The sequence below is a fragment of the Agelaius tricolor genome, unplaced genomic scaffold (assembly GCF_023055355.1).
Source record: "Agelaius tricolor isolate 1412-34295 unplaced genomic scaffold, bAgeTri1.0.p SCAF_38, whole genome shotgun sequence".
In the NCBI taxonomy this organism is placed as follows: domain Eukaryota; kingdom Metazoa; phylum Chordata; class Aves; order Passeriformes; family Icteridae; genus Agelaius; species Agelaius tricolor.
The window spans coordinates 237,144-257,617 of record NW_027269298.1 but is presented as its reverse complement, the minus strand read 5'-3'; the positions used below and the strand labels follow the sequence as shown (position 1 = coordinate 257,617).

Genomic DNA, 20,474 nt, shown 5'->3' with positions numbered 1-20,474 from the left:
TGGAGCAGAGCTGCATCAGCACTGAGTGTCCAGGAGCTGCAGTAGAGTGAAGCAGCTTGTCAGGTGAAGAAAGGTAAATCCCTGTGCAGAAGGAATTGTGTGGAGGTGCTTCAGAGGTGGGACACACTGAAGGTGGGAGTTTGCACACAAATTGCTTCTTAAAAGGGATTTTTGCCTGTAGTGCTTGTGAAGCACAAGAAGTGGACATTGAATAAAGGTGAGGTCCAGGAATCACTCCTGAAAGGGGTCAGGGTAAAAAACAAATCTGAAGCCAGAAATTATATGAGATGCTAGCCAAGAACCACCTCTCAGGCTTGTCAGCAGTCTGTACAGAAAACATTCATGAAAGCTCAGTGAAAACAGCATCACTGTCAGGGCAGGTGCTTTCAATAAAGAACTCATTCTTCTCTTTTTCCAGCAAAATTTCAAGGTGGTCTATGCACAAGAAATACCTCTAAGTCAGTGCCCCTCTGAATAAGTTTATTCAGAAAGCAAATTTGTAACAGGGTTAAGTCACCTCTGCAACAGACCACAGACCTTCACAGGTCTTGTCTCCTTCACAGTTCTAGAGTAAACACCCAATAACTATTTATTCCTTTTACAGTAATACTCTGTCTTAAATCACAGCCCTTCCCCTTTTAGTTATGATACAGATTTATGAATAGCCTGAGCAGCTGTGAACACTGAACAGGCTCAGTCTCTCTGCAAGGAATATACACCAATTTACACAGATACAGAATGTACACACCCCATGCTCTGGGGAGCCCAGTCATTTGTGCCATTTAAATGAAAGTTCAAAAAGCAGCTTCCCCTGGGGGCTCACAGGAAAGCACTGATGGTTCACCCAGCACAATCTCTGCTGTTGAACAGACACAAATCTGTGTCTCTGTGTTCCTCTGCTTCCATCTTGTATCTCAGGAGGTAACAGGGTGGCAGCTGATGCTGCTTAGGCAGCAGCCCAAACTCCTGTGTTTAATTACACAGCTCCAGTGACCAGGTCCCTTTGACCTCCCCTGTGGTTTCCCTCAAAGCTCCACTCTTGACACCACCCATCCTAAGAACAGGCAGTTCTTGCCTGAAGGCAGAGTCAGTTGCAGGATATCCACATCCAGTTAACATGGCATAAACTTCCACACCCAGATTTGTTTTGCTGCTGTTTCAGGGAGTGCTCTCTTCCCTCCATGTTCTATTTTCTCCCTAGAATCAGGGCTATGGCTTCGAGGCAGGGCCTGGCCTACCACACTTGCTGCTCCATGTCCCAGGACCTTAAACATGGGCCATGGGATCTTGGTTTCCACTCATCTCCTGCAATCCTTACCAAAATGGGAGAAGGAGAAGGTTCAGGGATGGAGAACTAGAACCCCTAAAGTCCAGAAATTCAAAATGAAGCATGTTTATTAAGTGGTTTCCTTTTACTTAATTTCTCCCATTTCTTAAAATAAATAAAACCTTCAGACACATACAAGTGAAACACATCATCCTTCAAAGTGCAGTTACATTTCCACCCCACTCCCAAGAATCACATAAAGCTTTGTCAAGTAACCAAAAGACCCCTCAAGGCTCCCTTGGGTCCCTTCCCCTGGCAATGAGAACAGACAGGGCTGTGCTGCCCAGGAGCTGCTTGCTGGGGGCCTGTTCAGAAATACAGGTGCAAGAGGCAGGGCTGCAGCAGCAAGGTGGAGTTCAGGATATGTAGTATGAAAACAAACCCAACCTGCTGAGAGTCCAAAGAGTCCATTAGCAGAACAGTGAGTTACTCTGGGAGCCCTGGAAGGAACTGGGCTGATGACAGGCATGAGTGATGGATCAGAACCGTGGGGAGCTCCTGTGGCAGCAGAGGCTGGGACAAGGGATTCAGTCATTTTGCCAAAAAGCATGGACTCCCTTTGCCCCCAGTCTGGGCCTGGCCTAGGTGATGTGGCAGCACCAGCTGCCTCCCAGGATGAGTTAAGAGTCTGCCTGTCCTCCAAGCACACCAAGTAACAGAGGAAAGAGAAGATGAGGTCTGATGCTTGAGTTCCATCTGATACAAACTCTCTTTACTGATGTCTTTAGGAACCTGTTCTCACCAAGGGCACTGAGCAGAGGTATGGGCACATACAAGTCCATCAAGTCCTTCCAGGCCCACAGAAAGTTGCTGTCAGTAAGATGTAGCACCTCTTAAACTACCATGATTTTGACCTCATCGTTCTCATCAGCACGGTAGAAGAAGGGAATGCATGGGTTTTCCAGCAGGGAGCCCAGCCTCTCCTGAGGGTTCTGGATTTCTCTGAGAAGCTGCATTATTTGCTTTGCTGTGGGGTCCTCTTGGTTTGGCTGAGCAGCTTTGCTGTCAGCAGGGGGGAAACCGGATTGATGAACAGCAGCCTCTTGTTCTGCTTCATCTGACAGATTCACCTCTCGTAACCCTGCAAGGAGCACACAGAGGGCAGGCAGGTAACTCCTCCCATCCACACTCAGGGCTGAGAGCAGGGGCTGCTCCCCCTGCACAGAGTTTGTCCTGCCTGCAGCTCACCTGCTCCATCGGTGGCGTTCAGCTCAATGCGCCTCTCTGCTGGAAGCACGCCCTCAGTCTGGCTTGCCAGCACCTCTGGGTTCTGAGCAGCTGTTACATACTTGCTGTACCATTCATTTCTTTCCCTCACCAGGCGCATCACTAAGTCCTGCAGTTCCAGTAGTTTCATCTGTACCAAAGGAAAGCCCATGAAGCATGCACACAAATACACCCTGCAGTTTGCAGTCCTACTCCTGTCACAGAATTAGGAAATGAACACACAAAGGTTTGCACTCCCCAGGCCCACCCTGCTTGGAGTAGTACCACAGAAAAGTCCTTGCCTTCATCTCTTCCTTATCCTGAGCCAACCTGCTGATGTACTCCTCTTTCTCCTGGTGCCGCTGTTTGAGGATAGCCCTTTGACTCTGGTACAGTGCAATGTACTCCCCTGGAACACAAGAGAAGCCTCAGGAGCATCTGCAAGATTGGGGTACAAGCCCCATAGTGAGGTGTGAGGCATGAGGACCCAGGAAACCCAGCCCTGGAGTGGAGACCTAGCCCAGTTAGGCAGCAGTAGGAGACAGGGAAGGCTTGGTAGTTTGAGGCCCCAGCTCCAAAAGCTGTTTGGGGACCTGTTCCCCACACAAATGAGGCACTGAGCAAGCTCTGCCTGTGCTGGTGCTGCCTAGACATACCAATGGTGTCAGTCTCCCCAGACAGCTGGATGCAGCGGTGCTCCAGCTCCTCCAGCCGCTCCTTCAGGTCAGCCTTCTCATGCATCAGCTCTGTGAAACGCAACTGCACACACAGAGGGGACAGTCACCCGGGCTGTCACACACAGACAGCACCTGTGCTCAAAGATAACACCCCCTGACACTGGTCTGAGCCTGGGGAACAAATCCTGCTCCTTTATAAACAGTGAGCAAGCTTTTTAGGGTGGAGCATCTTTTTATGGAACATGTACTGCTTATTCCCCTACAATCTGTTTGTGTGGTGTTTGTCTGACACTGGATCCTGGTCTGGCTGAGCAGTGTAATAGGACTGAAACAACAGGAGATGCTTTGCTTACCTGTAGCTTGTCCATGGCAGTTTTCAAAGCCTCGTGAACCTCCACTGGAACAGTATCCATAATGGAGCCTGGAAGGGATGTGTGCAATTTAGTTTCTCCTGGGTCAGAATGCACTCACAGACCCAAAGGTCTGTCTCAGAGCAGCCATGGCCAGCTGGCTCAGCACCTCATGGTCACACTGTCCCCAAACTGTACTGGGACTTCACCTCCATCCAGCATGACGTGATGTTGCTGCTCCTGCCTAAGAGCTGTGATTTGCTGCAGGAGGGTTCTGCACTGCTGCTTCTGAGCTGCCAGCTGCTTCCTCAGATCTTCTCGCTCCTGCTCCACTTGGGACATGGCAGAGGTCACGAAAATGACCTAAGAAGAATTTTCAGAGTGTGGACATTAGTGCTTCCCCTGTGTTCAGCAGGATCTATGGTGCCTCTCAGAACAGAGTAACAGTTTACCCCATTTTATTTATGGGTGTGAAATCAAAGAACTGTGTGACTGCCCTGGAACTAAGCCAGGCAACAGCTACTGCCTCTTCTCATTCCCAATTAGTGCAGGTTAAAAACTGGATCCCTTGAGAGCTATTTGACTGCAGTATTATGACTGTACTTGCAGATAAATCTTGTAGATACTTGACACCATTTCCAAATTGCCTTCCAAACTAAAAAGAACATCATCATCAAAGCCCCATTAAAGAGCTGCTCTGCCAGCTGAGTTGTCATCAAAAGGAAACCACTGCCAGACTTCCAGCCTGTTTTGCAAGGATGCTGCAGAAGTCTTGGCTTTGCTGCTATGCACAAGGTGTTGCATTTGCCTCATGACTGCACTCAGCTGGTAGGATAACAGCTGATAAACCTCTCTGTAATTTAACTGGATTCCTTTTCTAGGTATTTGTTTAGAACTAAAATCAAAGGCTTCTCTACCCACTAAGACTCACCATTTCTTCATGGCTTTCAAACTTCTCTGGGATCACAAGAGAAGGTTTTTGGACTTCTTCAGTCATTGCTTCATCACCTGTAAAAGAAGGAAGGTGAACAAGGAGGCAATGCTGCAGAGAACCCAGCTCTGCCTCCTCCCTGATGCAGCCACTCACCCTCCAGTTGGTGCAAAATTCTGCCATCCATTTCTGCTGCCAGCTGACTGATCTGGGCCTGCAGCTCTTTGTTTTCCTTGGCTACAGCTTCGAGACTTTCCTGCAAGAGAGAAGCAGAGGATCACAAAAACCTGCACAAGCCAGACTGCAAACAGTCACTCTGTCTTCAGGCAGTAGCACCACACACACAAACACACAAGCAGTACTTTGCTCCAGACAGGTACAACTCATCTGTATGGCACAGGGTGTAATCACAGCAGTATTATGACTGTACTTGCAGATAATTCTTGTAGGTATTTGACACCATTTCCAAATTGCCTTCCAAACTAAAAAGAACAGCCCAGGGTGGAAGGGACCCACCAAATCTCTCACTTACTGATTACCTCCCATCTTTCCACTTGTGCCTTTTTACTGTTACCTTTGTCTGCTGCAGCTCTTTCAGGTGCATTTCCACTGTCACCTTCCCCTGGACCTCCTCGTGCTGCAGGCGGTCCATGAGCTGTGTCTGAAGCAGGAATTGCTTGTGCAGTTCCTCCTTCTCTGCAGCGAGCTGCTGGAAGGCCAGGGTGTACTGCTGCAGGTGGCTGTAGCACTGGTCCCTCTGCTCCTGCAGGCCACGGGCCTCCTGTGTCTTCAGCTCCAGCTGAGGGAACAAGGTCAAACCACCACATCAAACCCTTTCTGCCTGGGGAGCTGCTCCATGTGACATGATCCAAACTGTCAACATTGCCCCAAAGCCACCAACCAGGCACACAGCCACCATCTGCCCCCACATGCTGGTCCCCCACATCAGGCAGCAGATGATAGGGGAAGGCTCCCAGCTGGATCTTTGCAATACCCATTTCCATCCTTCCATCAGTGTCTGGGAAGTTGCCAGCAACTTGCAGAATGCAGCCCTGCCATCCCACTGCTGGTGCTCACCGTCTCTTTGAGCTCCGCCAGGTTCTCCTGCAGCTGCCCAAGCTTCTTGGCCAGCTCCTTCTTTACATGTTGCTCTGACTGTAGGGCACTTGTAACCTCCATGTTTTCATTTGTCTGCCAAGGCAAACACAACTGTGTAAGGAAACTGCCCCAGCCACCATGAAACAGGCTCTCAATAAACCACGTTAGTTCCCAGTACAACAGGTGCCATCCCTTGTGCTTTTCTGGACTGAGGGCCATAAATTGACTGTTTAGGGCAGTAAATAGCTTAAAGAAAGGTTCAGAAGATGGGAGAAGAACAAGGAAAGAGACAGGGGAATTGGTGTTGGGACAGTGCCAAGAAGAGGCTTGGCACATCATGCAGCCTGTCAGCTCCAAAGCAGATGGGTGGTATGAATATCCCAAAGAGAGCCACAGACATTCAAAACCAAGGAGTTCAAAAAGGACTAAAGAAAAATCCCAGCAGCTAGACCATGTGTCAGTCTGCTAGGACCCCAGAGGGGAAGTGTTACACTGAAAGAAGCAAAGCAAGAGTAAGGATTCAGCTCCAGGATGGGTAAGAATGACAGCAGCAGAAGAGAATACTGTTGAGAACTTTGTCATGGGCAAATATAAGGGAACAGGAAATGGGTTCTTCAGGTAAAAGGGCAGGAGGAATACCCAGGGACAGAAACTGCCAGGGGATAAGAAGGAAAAGGAAACAGTTCTGGACAAAGATACTGGTTCATCTGCTAGAGCACCTGAGGGAGTAAGGAACTGGAGGGAGCCTCCTGGAATGGCACTATGTATCAAAGGATGGAGCAGCCACAGAGGGTAAGAGTCTCAGAGGATAAGAGAGGGATAATGCTGCTGCCAGTTTTTCACATCTGCGCTACAAAAGGATTGCACCAGTGAGGGAAGCAGTGAGAAAAGGCACAGAAGAGACCTACCAGTTTAACAAACCCATTCTGCAGCTCAGCCAGCTGCTCCTTCAGATCTCGGTTCTGGCTCAGTGCCCTGCTGATGGTGGCCTTGTCACTCTGCATGTCCTCCAGGATCTGCTGCCTGTCCACAGCCTCCTCGCTGTAGCGCTGCACGCTCCTCTCCAGCTCCAGCAGCCGCTCCTCCTGCTCCCGGTTGAGGTGGCTCAGCTGCTCATTGTCCCGGACCTGGGCCTGGTACTGCCCCTGCAGCTCCTCCTTCTCCTGCTGCAGCCGCTGGATCTCCTCCTGCAGGCTGAGCTCAGCTGCTGTGGGTCCCGCTGGTGAGGCAGGCTCGATATCCATGGGCTTCACTGCTGAGGAAATGCAGTCAGAGGGGCTCAGTCCCAGGGAAGTGGCTGGGTGAGACACATCCCTGCTGGATACACAAAGCACTCCCCAGCCCATGGGGCTCTGTGACCCAGGAGGGCTCAGCAGCTGCAGCATCCAATCCTCAGTGCACAGCACTGAGGGGAACAAAGAGCAAACCTACCCCAAACCCAAGCACAGCATCCTGCTGTCTGCTGCTGACTCCCTCAGCCCTAGAGCAGGAGCATCCTGCCTTCCCAAACTCCTGGGCCAGACAGGCTGACAGTACAGTCAGGCCAATACTACAGACATAACCAGGCTGCTGGTCCATTCATTGCAGGAGTTCATTTGCTATTTCCCAGGAGAAAAGGGTTCTTAGGGTCACCTGGTCTCCATCTGCCTTCCCAGCATCAGACCCACTTGCACCTCCTGTGCAGAAGCACCTGCACAGCAGCACAGAGTTACCCAGCTCCACTCTGCAGTGGGAAGCCCCACTTTGGAAGCCCTACCTGATGTGTTCAACAGCTCTGTAACGTTGTCTTCCAGCTCCTGAATTTTGGCCATGTGTTTCTCCTTCTCCTCTGCCATTGTGTGGACCTGCAAGGCCACGCAGATGAAAATTACAATGTTCATGAGGCATTTCCTGCTGCCTGGGTTTGTCCAGAGCTGGGATGCTGCCCCTGGGGTTACCTGCTCAGAGAGCTGCTGCACCCGCTGCTGCCAAATGCTCCCCTCCTCCCTCAGTTTCTCCACATACTGATCTCTTTCTGCCTGCAGCTGCTGGAGTGACTCTGAGAGCTGTTCAAAACAAAATCAAACAACATCATAATGGCTAAATAAATCTGGTTTAAGGGATAAAACTTGAAGAAATCAGTGTTAGTGCAAAGCTCAGACTACATTTTTCTGCCCCACAAGTTTCCTTACAGACATCAAGATTTGGATCATATTTCATAAAACCTCTTACCTGAGCTACCTGGGTTTCCATGCTTGCCTTCTCCTCCAGAGCCATCTGCAGCTGCTGGTTTGCATCCAGACTCCCTCCCTGGCTTGAGAACTGTTTAAAATATCAGAAAGTTAAGGCAAAATGTTAACACTCAATTCCTGCACAGCCTTCTCTCCTGAGAGTAACCTGCCACATGATCCATGTTGTAACCTTCTATCATTCTTTAAAGTGCTCCAACTCATAGTAAAGTTCAGTGTGCAAAAATAGGGGGATTAAAAACAAAGAGCTGAGATTTTAGTCCTATAAAACAGGCTGAACTGGGCAGCTCCTCCCTACCAATTTTACATTTACTTTTTTTTAATTAAGAAAATAGGATTCTATCAAACTTTGGCTCAGAAATTTTGTTCATTTCTAGCATCTGCACTATACAGCCATATCAGATGGTATAAAAGGCTGTGACCTTAGAAGTTGTCAGACATGTCAGGAATTTAAAGCCAGTGTCTGGAGCATGTCAGTGGACTGAGCACCAAGGCTGGCTCAGCTGAGGCACAGGACTTTTCCCAGAAGAGCAGCAGTTGGCTTAATTTCAAGGATAACTTAAGACACAGTCTAGGAATTTAAAAAAGAGCATTTTCTTCCCTCCCAGGCTCAGGGTTACACCAAGCTTGCTCTCTGACCTGCTAACAGCTGGCTCCATGCATTCCTTCCCCAGCTGACTTCAAGCTGCCACTGTCCAATTCACCACCTTCCACTGGTGGGTACAAACACCACCCCTACTCAGCTGGTTACTCAGTGAGACTGCAGAACTAAATAACCAAAATCCTGAACAGATACAACCAGAAAAGTCACTGCATTTCCACATTTCACCCTCTCTCACTGTACAACAGTTTTAGCAGACTAATGTGACACTGCTTTTCAGTGTGTGCTTTTCAATCAATTTACAGCTCCAACACCTTAGAGAATACAAACTCTTCTGTTCCCCTGAGGCCTTGCTGAAAGGTTTTTCCTAGGATGTCTTGATGAGATTTCATGCCTTCCTTTAAAGCCAGGAGTTAAGTCCTTTCTCAGAAGGAAGTGTGGCAGTGTCATCACTGCCCTCTGCCCTCACCTGTTGAATCATCAGTTCAGCCATTTCCAATTTCTTCTGCAAATCTTCCACATCCAACTTCATAGCTGAGTTCTGGGACACCAGGGAGTGAACTTTCTCTGACAGCTCTGAATTCTGTTGTTTTATTTCCTCACTACTTTTGCTAAAACAAACAAAAAATTAAAGTGGCTCTGGGTCTGCTGATGTCCAGGTCAAAGATCTACAAACCAATGCTTCCTGGCAGCTAGAATCACAGAAACATCACATCTAGTGACTACTTTTTTTGGTTTTTCAGTTGAATATCCAGCCTCCCAAGTCACCACCTGTGGTCTTTGCCACTTGTTGTTTTGCAGAAATGAGCAGAAGGGACTTACCTTCGTTTGTACAGTTCCAGTTTCAGGTTGTCTCGCTCCTTCACTAACTCTTTATTATGCTGGAGAAAAAGGAAATTATTGATTCATCTATGGACTTCAGCCAAACAAATAAGGTATTAAAAAAATACTTCATTCCACCTATAACACATCAGCTAAAACAGAAAAGGTCATAACTTTGGCAAAAACTTCAAGACAGGTTTGCTTAGAACCTCCTGAATTTTCCAGGAATAAGTCTGCTCAGTCTTCTCAAATGTAATGCTCCAAGTATTTCTGCAAACCTCTGGATTAAAGACAATACTGAAGTGTATGCTTAATGGAGATTTCTGGGACAAGGTGTCTCTCTTGTGTGGAGCTGCCAGACTAATGAAGTGAGGTGCCAGGTCTGAGGACACCAACTGGACCATGTGATTAGGCACAGAAACTTGAATGAAGTTTGCCTTGATCATGGGGAACACAGGGCTTTAAAAGGGCTTTATTTAACAATTAACAAGGTTCATTTCTGCCTCTTCTGCAAGCAGGGACTGCAGACTTTGCAGCAGTGTAGTAATAAGCAAACAGCCAAAGGCAGAGCTGCTGGTTAAGCATAAACAGAGGTGACTCTCACCTTCTCTGACTGCTTCTGCTGCATGGAGATGGAGGACAAGGTGCGCTCCAGCTCCGACACTCGCTGGCGAGATGAGTGTAAACGGGCAGCGAGGCTCTCAGCTTCTCCTGCACAAGTCAGAGCACAGTCACTTGAGGCTGGACCACAAAAGAGCATTTTGGAACTGGCTGAACAGCACTTTCTACTTTGTCAGCAAGCTCTTCAGGCAGCACAGTAAATCAGCAGAGCTGGCTCTGCTGCTGGCTCTACAGGTGATTCACTAACAGCCCTGGGAGCACAGCTCTCTCTAAATGCCTGCCTCACTTTTAGAGGGAGATGATGAAACTTCCTTTGCAGAACAATAGACAGTATGTTGTTTGGAGTTTTTTTTTCTATTAGAATAAACTGCTCAAATGTAGTTCAGAATAAAAAGCTCAGCTAAGACCTAGATTAACATGACAGCTGTGTGGGAGGCAGGGCAGAAAAGGGAAACCAAGTTTTAAAAGAATTAGAAAGGAACGATGTGGGGTAGTCACCAGGCCCAACAGAGCTGACAGGGCTTTAGTGATGCACAAAAGAACCTCAACTGCCATGAGACCAACAGGTTCCCATTTGGGGGCAGCCATGATGACAGCAGCAGTGCCAGTGCCAAAGGCTGCTCACAGAGGGGTCAGGGAGTGCTGTGAGCTGCCTGCCAGCAACTGTCATGCTTGTGACTTGACACCCACAGTTCAGCCACCAGCCTGAGCTGCAGGGACAGTCACGTACCTGATTTCTGCCGTGCAGCTTGCTGAGTGTGGCCAAGGGCTGTCTGCAACTCAGACTTCTCAGAAACAAGAATTCCAATAGTCTGGATATGAACCTTTGGGAAAGGAAAATCAGCTCAGCACAAAACTTCTTTGCTTGCCACTGCAACATCACTGTTATCACAAAAGGACAATTCAGTAAAGAGCTCCTGCAGTTAAGTACAGTGTGGCTGACACTCACAGTTTTGCTAAAGGAATGGACTTCTGCCTTCCAGGATAAGGACTAGGAGTGCTCAATAATCCACAAAACAGCAGAAGTCAGGTGATATTACTGTAAAGGAGGCTCTGCCTTACCTGTAACTGTTCCCTCAGTGCTGCTTGCTCTTTAGAAAATTTCTGTTCAAACTCCTTCTTTTCCTGTAGAAACAAATAATGCTTGGTCAGCACAAACATGCAGATAGTTAACCCTTGTTTTACGTCAAACTAAAAAAGAAGGAATTAATTGGTACTATTGCTAGCATCTAAATGATGCCAGTATTTTTTAAGACACACTTAATCTTCCATTATTTGAACTACTGAATCATTTTTCCATCCCAGACCAGCAGCAACAGCACAGTGCAAGCATTGCAGCACACACGTGGCAGTGCTGGAATGGAAGCTCCTGGCAAGGACCTAAACTGTAACCTCCTGTCCCCACTGCACTCCTGCAACTTGAGCTAATATTGAACTTGATTTCAATATTAGCTTTGGTCAACATAAGAATGCTGCCTGTCAGGCCCAACTCGTGAAGTCAAAATATTAAACCTTATGCTACAAATAAAACTGAATCTAACACAAGACAAGATCATGCACTCTTGTGCCACAATGCACTGTGTTTTCTACTCCTCAGAGAAATAGATACCTATTTCTGTATCTATCCAAAAATAGGACACACTTTACCTTTTCCAGCTGATTCACTGCTTCTTGGTTCTGCTGTTTCTATGGAAGAAAATTGATGCACCAATATTAAGAGGAAATACTCTCATACTGAAACACATTTTCACTTTGATAAAGTAGGATATATGCCCAGTTAATGCAAGGAGAATTTCCATTTCTCTAGAAACTAGGAAGTTCATCTTAGCTATTAAGAGATTTGGGGCTCCCTTCACTAATACATGTGCTATGTTTTTCATTGTCCAGTACATTATCACAGTTCTCCTCCAACACTTGTGCTGAAACCCCTCAGTGTTCCTTTCTGAGCATCCAGCAACTTCAGTTTAAACTTGCAATATCCCACATCTATGCAATTAATCACAGTCAAACTGGTGTGTTAGGAAAATCAGCAAAAATGCTTTTAATGAAGGACAAATAATACCTAAATCCTAAAGCAAAAGTCCTTTCCTTTAAGTGATTCCTTGGACCTCTATCCCAGTTAACAAGTGGCCAAGTCATGCAGAGCTGCACGTACGTTGGCAGGCTCCCACCAAGGTGCTGTGAGACGGAGCTGAAGCCAGATGCAAGGAAAGGGATAATTCTGTCCCAGCCAATTTCAGTCTTATGGGTGAAACACTGGAGATCTGTGACTGCACAAAGTGCATCTCTAGGTGTGAAGGGGGCAAAGGCTGCCCAGGCAGCCACCAAACCCTGTTTGCCCTTTGCTGCTCTTGTCCCCCTGGCAGTTTCCTCTTAAGTAACTACATAATTAGTATTTTTTCCTCTTCCCAATGATTAATATTACCAAGGTGTTTCTTTATTACCACTACTACCTCAGTGCATTTTGAAACATGACTGCAGATGAAAAGGTGATGAGGTTTTGATTTTAGCAATGCCAGCACACAACCAGGAAAAGCAAAGGCAAGAGCACAAATGCAGCAAAGGCCCTACAGAGTTCCAGACAAACAAAAAAGCTGGCAAACAATGAGAATCCTGGGTGGGCAATGCACTTTACCTTTGCAGTCCAACTAAAACACAACAAGAAAAAGAACAGAACAAAAATAACCCAAAACCAAAAATGAAACAAAAAGAGGGGTCATGGGGTACACTGGGAAATGCTGAACTTGGGGAAAAGTGTGGTTTTAGAGAGAAACAAAACGGGGGAAAGTATTTCACACAAGAAAGGCTCTTTTCAGTCTGGAACAGATCCACTTAGTTGCATTTTTTGCAGTGTTAAGGCTGAAGGCTGAAAAGCAGCAGCAGGAATCCATGCAGGCCACAAGACAAAGCAGTTCATTCATTGTGCCAAGAGAAGCTGAGGATATGATCAGAAAACAGCCCCAGGCTCTCTTGGACCTATTGCTCCCACTCTGCTGATATATTTAGAACAGCATCACCACCTGCAGAAACAGGTTTTCACATTGCTGCCAGCACCAGAATTCTGTATTTCAAGGATTCAGACCAGGACCAGAAATAGCTGTTTTATGAGGATGCTTATCACCCAGGGACAGTGTGAGGAGATCAACAGAGCACACTTAAATGGAAACAACAAAACTCTGTTTCTGCTTCCTCACATGAGCCACCACACTCACAAGAGGCCTTAGGCTTTGATCCTCTCACAGGTTTTCCACCCAGCCCATTTTGGTCATACAAAGTGCTGTGTAAGCAGCCTTCCTTGTGGCACTATGAGGAACCTGGAACCTTGCAGACACCCAGAGAGCAGGAGGAGCAGCCAAGACAATGTCAGACTGGTTGGTTGGATTGTTTCTTACCAATTCCTCTATCTTTGTAACGAGCTGTTTGTTAGTTAGATTGCTGGAATCCAGGGCTACTGCCAGCTCCTGGTAACGTGTCTGACGGGCACATGCATATAGGAGAAAAAGGAAGGAGCAGAAGAGGAGGAGGGAAGGAAAAAAGCAATAATTAAAAAGGACAGAAAAATAAATCATTATCACAATTTGATATAATCAGATTCTCCAAACAAAACAAAATCTGTGGTTTGAACAAAAGCAGCTGGGATGTCAACCTATTTTATCCGTTTCTGCTGAGGCCTCATTTTGACATAAAAGTGAATCAGAAATAAGAACTGCAGTTGCATGGAAGCCAGATTATCCCCAGTCCCCAAACTGGGAACATCTCTAATAACTGCCTCTGACTGTTGTGATCACAGCTACCCAATTACAGCCCCAGGTGACACTACACAGTGATTTTTGTGACCTGTGCATTCAGTTAGGCCTCACTAACACTGCTGTAAGCACAGAATCCAAACAAGTGATCAACAGCAGCAAATAAGAAAAATAAAAAACATGACAGACTGAGAACAACTTACTTCCATTTCCTTAATATTTGTGGAAGAAACAGCACTTTCTCCATTCACATACGATGTAGACTAGAAGTAAATCAAGTAAGTCAGTTTTAGTCCTCAAAGCAAATCACTATTAGGTAAGATCCCATTATAAGTGTAACACTCCTTATAGCACCTGTCACTTCAAACAACCACACACAGGCACAGAAAACACTCCTCTGGCTCAGGATAGATGCTGGCTGCCCCTGTGACAAGCTGATGTGAATTATTCAAACTGACTTCATATTCTTTTCCAGTAAATCAAGAGTACATCTTTCCATGAATATGTACAATTCATTCATCCTACTCTGCTTTTCTTCCTACTGCCGAAATCTTAAATTCCTAAACCAGGAATTTTTGCTCCTCAATGTTTAAGTACCACATTGGTTAGTAGGATGGCTGCAGATGTCTCTGAGGTTGAAGAGTGTTTCCTTGAACTATCTGCTTAAAGTTCTACATCACACACCAAGAGAATTAATGGGACAAAAGGATGAAAAGGAGTACCTGGGAAACCAGGCCATTGAGCTGCTCAGACAACTGACGAAGACCCTCTGTTGATGAGAAAGACCTGGGAACAAAGACCTGGCAATGAAAACCTCTCCCAGAGAGCTGCCCAAATCATCACAGCATTGGGGCAGGAATAAAACCTTAATCTGCTGGGATCCTGTTGCAAAGCCAACACAGACACTCACCTGTTCTCATCCAAAGCATTTTTATGATCCTCAGCTTCATTCATCTGTGGATTAAAACATAAAAACTTGTAAGCCTGTAAAAGATGGGAGTCACACTTATGAATGTGTCACTAAGACTTGATTACACCTGGGCTCAAGTTTCACAGGTCCTGTAATTACTGCTTCCCAAAGGAAGATGAACTTAAACAACCAACTCAGCCCTGGCTTACACATAATTTCTGAGTGGTGTGAGTCTGCAATAGAGAAATTCAAGTGTATCAGGCTTTATGTCTGCTGTTCCTATTTATCAGGATAATCAACACTTTGCTGAAAAAAGCTACAACTGAATCTTTAATTAGTAAAAGGAAATACAGACTGATTGAAATAGGAGAGAAGGGGAAGGAAGACAGCTTTGGAAGCTGCAGGGCCACGTGTGTGCTAGTACTCCCTCTGCTCTCACAGACAGATGATGACTGCATGGAGAGTGGAGAATGTAGTATTTTTAACAGGAGAAAACCTGAACTAGTGATGTCATATTATGAAGGTCCCCTTTCTCCACACTAATGTGGCATCACTAATCAGTGCTCAATGGTTCAATGGCAGTATTGATGATAAGTCACAAACCTGTGTCAGCTGCATGCTCTCAGGAGCAGGCAGAACAGAACCACAACTAGGGAGGCTGTTGCTGTTAGATAGCACAGGGACATCAGGAGCAAGCTGTTCAGCACTACGAGTGGCAACATCACTGTCAAAGTATGCCTGTCACAAAACACAGCACAGGATTACAGCCTTCATGCAAAATGAACAAACACACACACATCACCTTGTGGCCTGCCTGTGAAAACCAGACAGATGTGAACAGTCATTAGGAAACACATGGAAAGGAACCTATGTTCTCCCCAGAGCAAAGAGGTGAATGCATCAATCACAGACAAACACTGTCCCAGAGTGTGTCCTTCCATAAATAACCAGTGCTCCACAATTCAACTCCCTTTTTAAACACAGGGCAATAACATCACCCAAACTCTAAGTTCACACATGAGATTCACTGCAAAAGATTCACCAAAAATCAAGGGCAACACCAAATGTCACTGTGCTTTGAAAAGCATCACCTTCAAGGTGTTCCTGGGGAAAACACAGATCACTGTATGCAAATGAAGATGGAAAAGAACAGAGGAGTGACTAGTTGAAAAATGGGTTAGTCAGACTCAAGTGCTCTGTCTAAAACTTGCTGAAATTTGTGGCATACCATGACCCCCCAGTTTAGAAACAGGACATTCATCCACAGGCCAGAGGGAGGGTGGCTGGGAGCAGGTGCCTGTGGCCCTGCTGCAGCCATGGATCCCATGACTAGAAGAATCTAAATAGAAAAGAGAAGAGCCAAAAAACTATTTCTGGACAGCAAGTTCCTATCCAGGCTCTGTGGGAGGATGGCTGGCATCTGCAGCCCCCTCAATGAAGCCATGCTGCACTGACCCCATTGCATCTCCTTGCACAGCACTAGAGCCATAGAGGTCCAGCAGTGCTCTTGTGTTTTACAGCAATTTGATTCATTTCATCATCCAGCTCTAGTAAATCATCACTTAAAAACACAACAAAACAAAGGAGATAATCTCAGCATTCAGCCCCACCAATACATTGCAGCTCTCTGCAACTCCACCTGGAAGAGTTCCCTCTTATTTCAGTTACTTCCTCCTTGGCACTTCATAGGAACCAAGAAATCTCTCTCTTGGCATTCCCTGTTTACCTCTCAGCACTTCACTCACTAATCCAGCAGCAAGGCTAAAACAGCAACAGTGGAGACAGATTTAATGAAGGCAGTAAGTTGGAAGACTACAAAGGGAAAACAAGAATTTTCTGAATTTCTTTTTAGCAGGACAGGTACTGATGCTCTGAAGGAGCAATATATGTTAGGTGCTCATTAGGAATGTCAGGAACTCCCTCACTTCTTCCAGCTAAAGGTTACTTCACCTTTATCAATCACACACTCATCCATAGAAACATCAGAGGGACAGGAGGGATTAAATCCCCAGTGCATCTCAAAATGATAATTTCTTCTGATCAGAACATTCTTTCTGCCTAATACTTCCAAGATGCAGAAACCAGTAATGTTCTTTAACCACAAGAACTCCTTCCTTCTCTCTTCACAAGGAGCAGTTTTGTAATAAACTGTCAAAAACCCCAAAACTCTTTGAACAATTGAATTTGTTGGAAACAGAAAGCATTAAAAGCAAAACACTTATATGGAAATTATGCTTTGTGACATTCCAATAATGTAGAATAAAAATCAGTAATTCTGCTCAGCTTAGCATGTAGTAGAATCCATTTACTTTCACACAAAGGCTTTGACTTTGCTGGTTTTCCTCTGTTTCAGAGCCAAGAAAGCTGAAGTGAGAGACAAGGGAGGGCTCTGCCTCACATGAGACACCAATGGCAGCAGCAGCTCAGCTGCCAATGATCAGCTTTTCTGCCCTATTAGCATCAAGTTTCTAAACAGCATTTTCCTGACTCAGGATTTTTACAAGACAGCAACTGGAATGAGAAATTTTTCTTCCATTACGTATTGCAGTTAAAGATTAGTTTTCAAATAATTCCTAAAACCCCAGGTACAACAATCCAAAAATTCCATAGTAGTCAATCAGATCAAACTGTTTCTCTGAAGAAAAAAGAAAAAATAAAAGGGTAACAAGAATGAATAGAGCAATACATTCTCCCTTTGCAGAACATGACTAAAGCTGTAGACACAGGTAGGCCTTCACTGCAAGGCTAAGCACTGGACCACCTATCTTCATCTCACCCTCCAATGGGAAACAAGTCTCTTTTTCCAATATTTAACTTGCTCTGAGCTCACAAGTATTAACTGAAAACAGTCCTCAGGACAACAGTGACACTTCAGTCACAACATAAGTTTTCTGAGGCACACCCAGCACCCCAAACTGGCAATGTGTCTTCACATCACTCAAATTCTGCTGGTACAGAACCTACAAACACAGTCCAGCTGGTGGAACTCTGTGTCAGACATACTATCACACAAAAGGAAAAAAAGGAAAAAAGGATACAAAGGCAATTCAGAGGGAATTCCATTCCAACTTGCAGGTTTCACTTCATCTGTCAGGTACCCCATGTGATTGCTATAGTTATATTTATTGCTGGATACCCATGGATGGGCACTGAATATAACAATGAGCTACTTTATGACAAGTACATTGAAACAATGGCAGGGAAATAAGCTATCAAAACGATGCAAGTGAAAATGAAAAGCAGAGCTTTGGTACAACAAAACTGGAAGAACATTCTTGGCTACAAAATTTGACTTCTGAGTTCCCATCACAGCTTGGGCCTTATTTTAAATAAACTAACTGCCTGAAAATAAGTGTTTTTAAAAGGCTGTTTGTTCATGTATGCTCCTGAACACCTTTCTCTTGCTTCTTGGCTTACGTCCTGCCCTTTCCTCTTTGGGATCTTGGGAATGTGAAGACATTAAAGCCTGTACATGCCTGGCTTTGAAGTATCTGACTTCCTGCCTAAGCATATTTACACCCCTGCTACTTGCCAGACTGTACATCACCTGTGCCAGCTTCATGCCTGTCATAAAATGGGTGGCTGGAATAACCAGCCAGTGCAGCTGTTTGCCTGGAGATGGGCAGAAACATGCCCTTCAGAAACCAAGCTCCAGGAAACCAAGCAATGACACTAAGAGCAGGAGAAATACAGAATAAGGAATCACTACCTCTTCCTAGTGCAGTTTTCCTCAGCTGTTATAAATGAGTTTATTGCCTCACCCCAAATTCCTGTTTTCCTCCAAGCTCAGCTGTCTCAAGAAAGACTTCTTGACGTGTTAACTTTGACACAAACCAGAAGGAAACAAGCAATGGTAACAAAGAGCTCCATGTTAATAAAAACAGGAACAAAACTGAAGCAACTGACAATGGATATGTGAGGACAAGGCTCCATCCCGGAGATGGAGCTCAGAGTGAGCAGAACCCAAAGCATGCAGGAGGGAGAGCGAGTGAGTCACTGCGAGGGACACGAGCACTGCCTCACCTTCCTCTTGTCCAATGAGGGTATGGCTACCCCATTGGAGCGGTTAAGGTCTGACACCAGCACCTTCAGAATGTTCTGAATCTACAGGAGGCGAAAGAAAAGGGGAAAGAGAAACGGCTCAGAGAAGGACAGAGAGAAAATGTCAATCCAAGGCAGCCAAGGAACCAGCCCCGTGCAGCTGGTGAGGACCACACGCCTCAGCCCCGCAGCTCTGGGCACACCCAGGGCACCATCGGGCAGACTCTGGAGGCAGCTGCACCCTCCAGAACAGGCAGCTGCCAACTGCTGCAGCAAACTCCATTCAAACAGCACCTACACCACTCAGCTCTTACCCCAGCACTTCCAGCTCCAGTCAGATTGTCCAGAAAACCAAAGAAGAGGGAGGTGGCAAATGATTTGAGAGAAAGGATGAGACACTCACATTCTCTGGAGGCTGCTGGTCATCGGTGGTGGGAGTCGCAGGTCTGCTGCCTTCTTTAGTTTTGCGTTTTTTCTTAGTTCCTGCAGTTGCTCCAGGGCTGTTCTTCTGCTGATATTCCTTCAGCTGTGAACAGAAGAAAAATCTGAAGTCCAAACAGAATATGCCTTCTATAACCCCAAAAAACCCTCAAAATCCAACTTCACTGGTAAAAATACAGATCAAGGTGTAAGGACAAGAGAATGAATTCATGAATTCATCAGTCTGGGGGAAAAACAGGAATCAAAATAAGCCCAAGAAGGGTAAAGTTAAGACCAAAGAGATGGGTTTATGACAAGTGTTGTAAACATTCAACTTTTGTTTACAGCCAATGCTGTTCCTGGGAAATTGATACTCCACAGTGCAACTAAAAGGAGATGGAAAGCACTGGTTGGGGGATTTTCAGGGTTATAAGTAAGAGCAATAAGGCAAAATTAATAAAGGGCAATTAATCCTACATGCAAAGTGAGAAAGCACTGCTTGATAGTAAAATCTTCCACTCCATGAAAGATTTTATGAAGCACAGGTGCAATCCCCACAGCAGACACTGCAACAACTGCAAACTAAGGGGAGAAACAATCTACAAATGATTTTTTAATCTCATCCACTTCGCCCAGGAAGCGCCGGTCTGATAAGATGTAACTCGAATCCCGCCAGGTCTGCCGGCATTTCTGTGCAAGTCCTGCACGCCCGAGCCCCAGAGCGGCCGGTGCCGGCAGCTGTTTATGCAAATAACGGCACCCCCGGCCCGCACACCCCGGGCAGGGCACGGCGGGGCAGCGGGGATGGAGAAGGACGAAGGAGGATCCCATTATTGGGAGGATTTCAAAATGGAAGCCTGAACTGCTCCAGGACACTTTCCCGTTCCTGTGACTTTGACACAGAAGCGCATCCCGCCGGGACGCAGGCAGCCGGGCCGCCCGGAGGGGAAAAATACGGGGAAAAAACAGGGAAAAAAAGGAAAGCGGGGGGGGAGGAGGAAGGAAGGCGGGGGGGACACTACAGCCGCACACCAGCCCGGGCAACCCTCACAGCACCGCAGCCACCCAGGCCCGGCCTCGCCCCGGCCGCCCGCCGAGAAGGCCGGGCCGCAGCCCCGGACACCCGCAGGCTCCCGGGCCCGGAGCGAGGGGGCGGCGGCGGCCCGGCCCGCGCCCCTCGGGGGAGGCCGCGCTCGGCCCGGCCCGGGGTCCGGCCCGCGCGGGGCTCGCGGCACGCCGCCGCCCCCAGCTCCGTCGTGTCGTGTCGTGTCGTGTCCCGTCGTGCCCGGACCCCCGGCCCCTCACCTTCTTCTTGGCCGCGGCCAACCGGCTCTGCCTGCTGCCGTCCGCCATGTCCGCCCCGCGCCCGGGCCACGTCAGCCCGCCAGGAGCGGCGGGGGCGGTGGCGGCTCCGCCCCCTGCCGGCCCCGCTCCGCCCCGGGACACCCCGGGGTGACACAGCGGGACAGCCCGGCCCCGCCGGGACACTCCCGCCC

General features: G+C 47.0%; 1 protein-coding gene across 3 annotated transcripts; it reads right to left on the bottom strand.

Moving 5' to 3' along the window:
* Positions 1-1,369: 1,369 nt before the first annotated feature.
* Positions 1,370-20,464, bottom strand: GOLGA2 (golgin A2). 3 transcript variants are annotated; one of them, XM_071454062.1, is made up of 28 exons: positions 20,284-20,464; positions 18,962-19,084; positions 18,541-18,621; positions 15,121-15,255; positions 14,518-14,561; positions 14,330-14,393; positions 13,811-13,870; positions 13,254-13,334; positions 11,509-11,547; positions 10,924-10,986; positions 10,592-10,685; positions 9,845-9,951; positions 9,241-9,299; positions 8,888-9,029; positions 7,801-7,890; positions 7,527-7,634; positions 7,346-7,433; positions 6,498-6,844; positions 5,569-5,682; positions 5,066-5,290; positions 4,648-4,747; positions 4,492-4,568; positions 3,770-3,923; positions 3,564-3,631; positions 3,190-3,292; positions 2,836-2,942; positions 2,516-2,684; positions 1,370-2,408 (listed from the first exon to the last, which is right to left on the bottom strand). In XM_071454062.1, the coding sequence occupies exons 1-28, from the start codon at positions 20,329-20,331 to the stop codon at positions 2,161-2,163; spliced, it is 3,138 nt and encodes a 1,045-aa protein (XP_071310163.1). In that variant the 5' UTR covers positions 20,332-20,464; the 3' UTR covers positions 1,370-2,160. The 3 variants fall into 3 exon arrangements, with proteins under 3 accessions (XP_071310163.1, XP_071310161.1, XP_071310162.1); XM_071454060.1 differs by having other exon boundaries at positions 6,498-6,841; positions 20,284-20,430; XM_071454061.1 differs by lacking the exon at positions 15,121-15,255 and having other exon boundaries at positions 20,284-20,430.
* Positions 20,465-20,474: the final 10 nt, after the last annotated feature.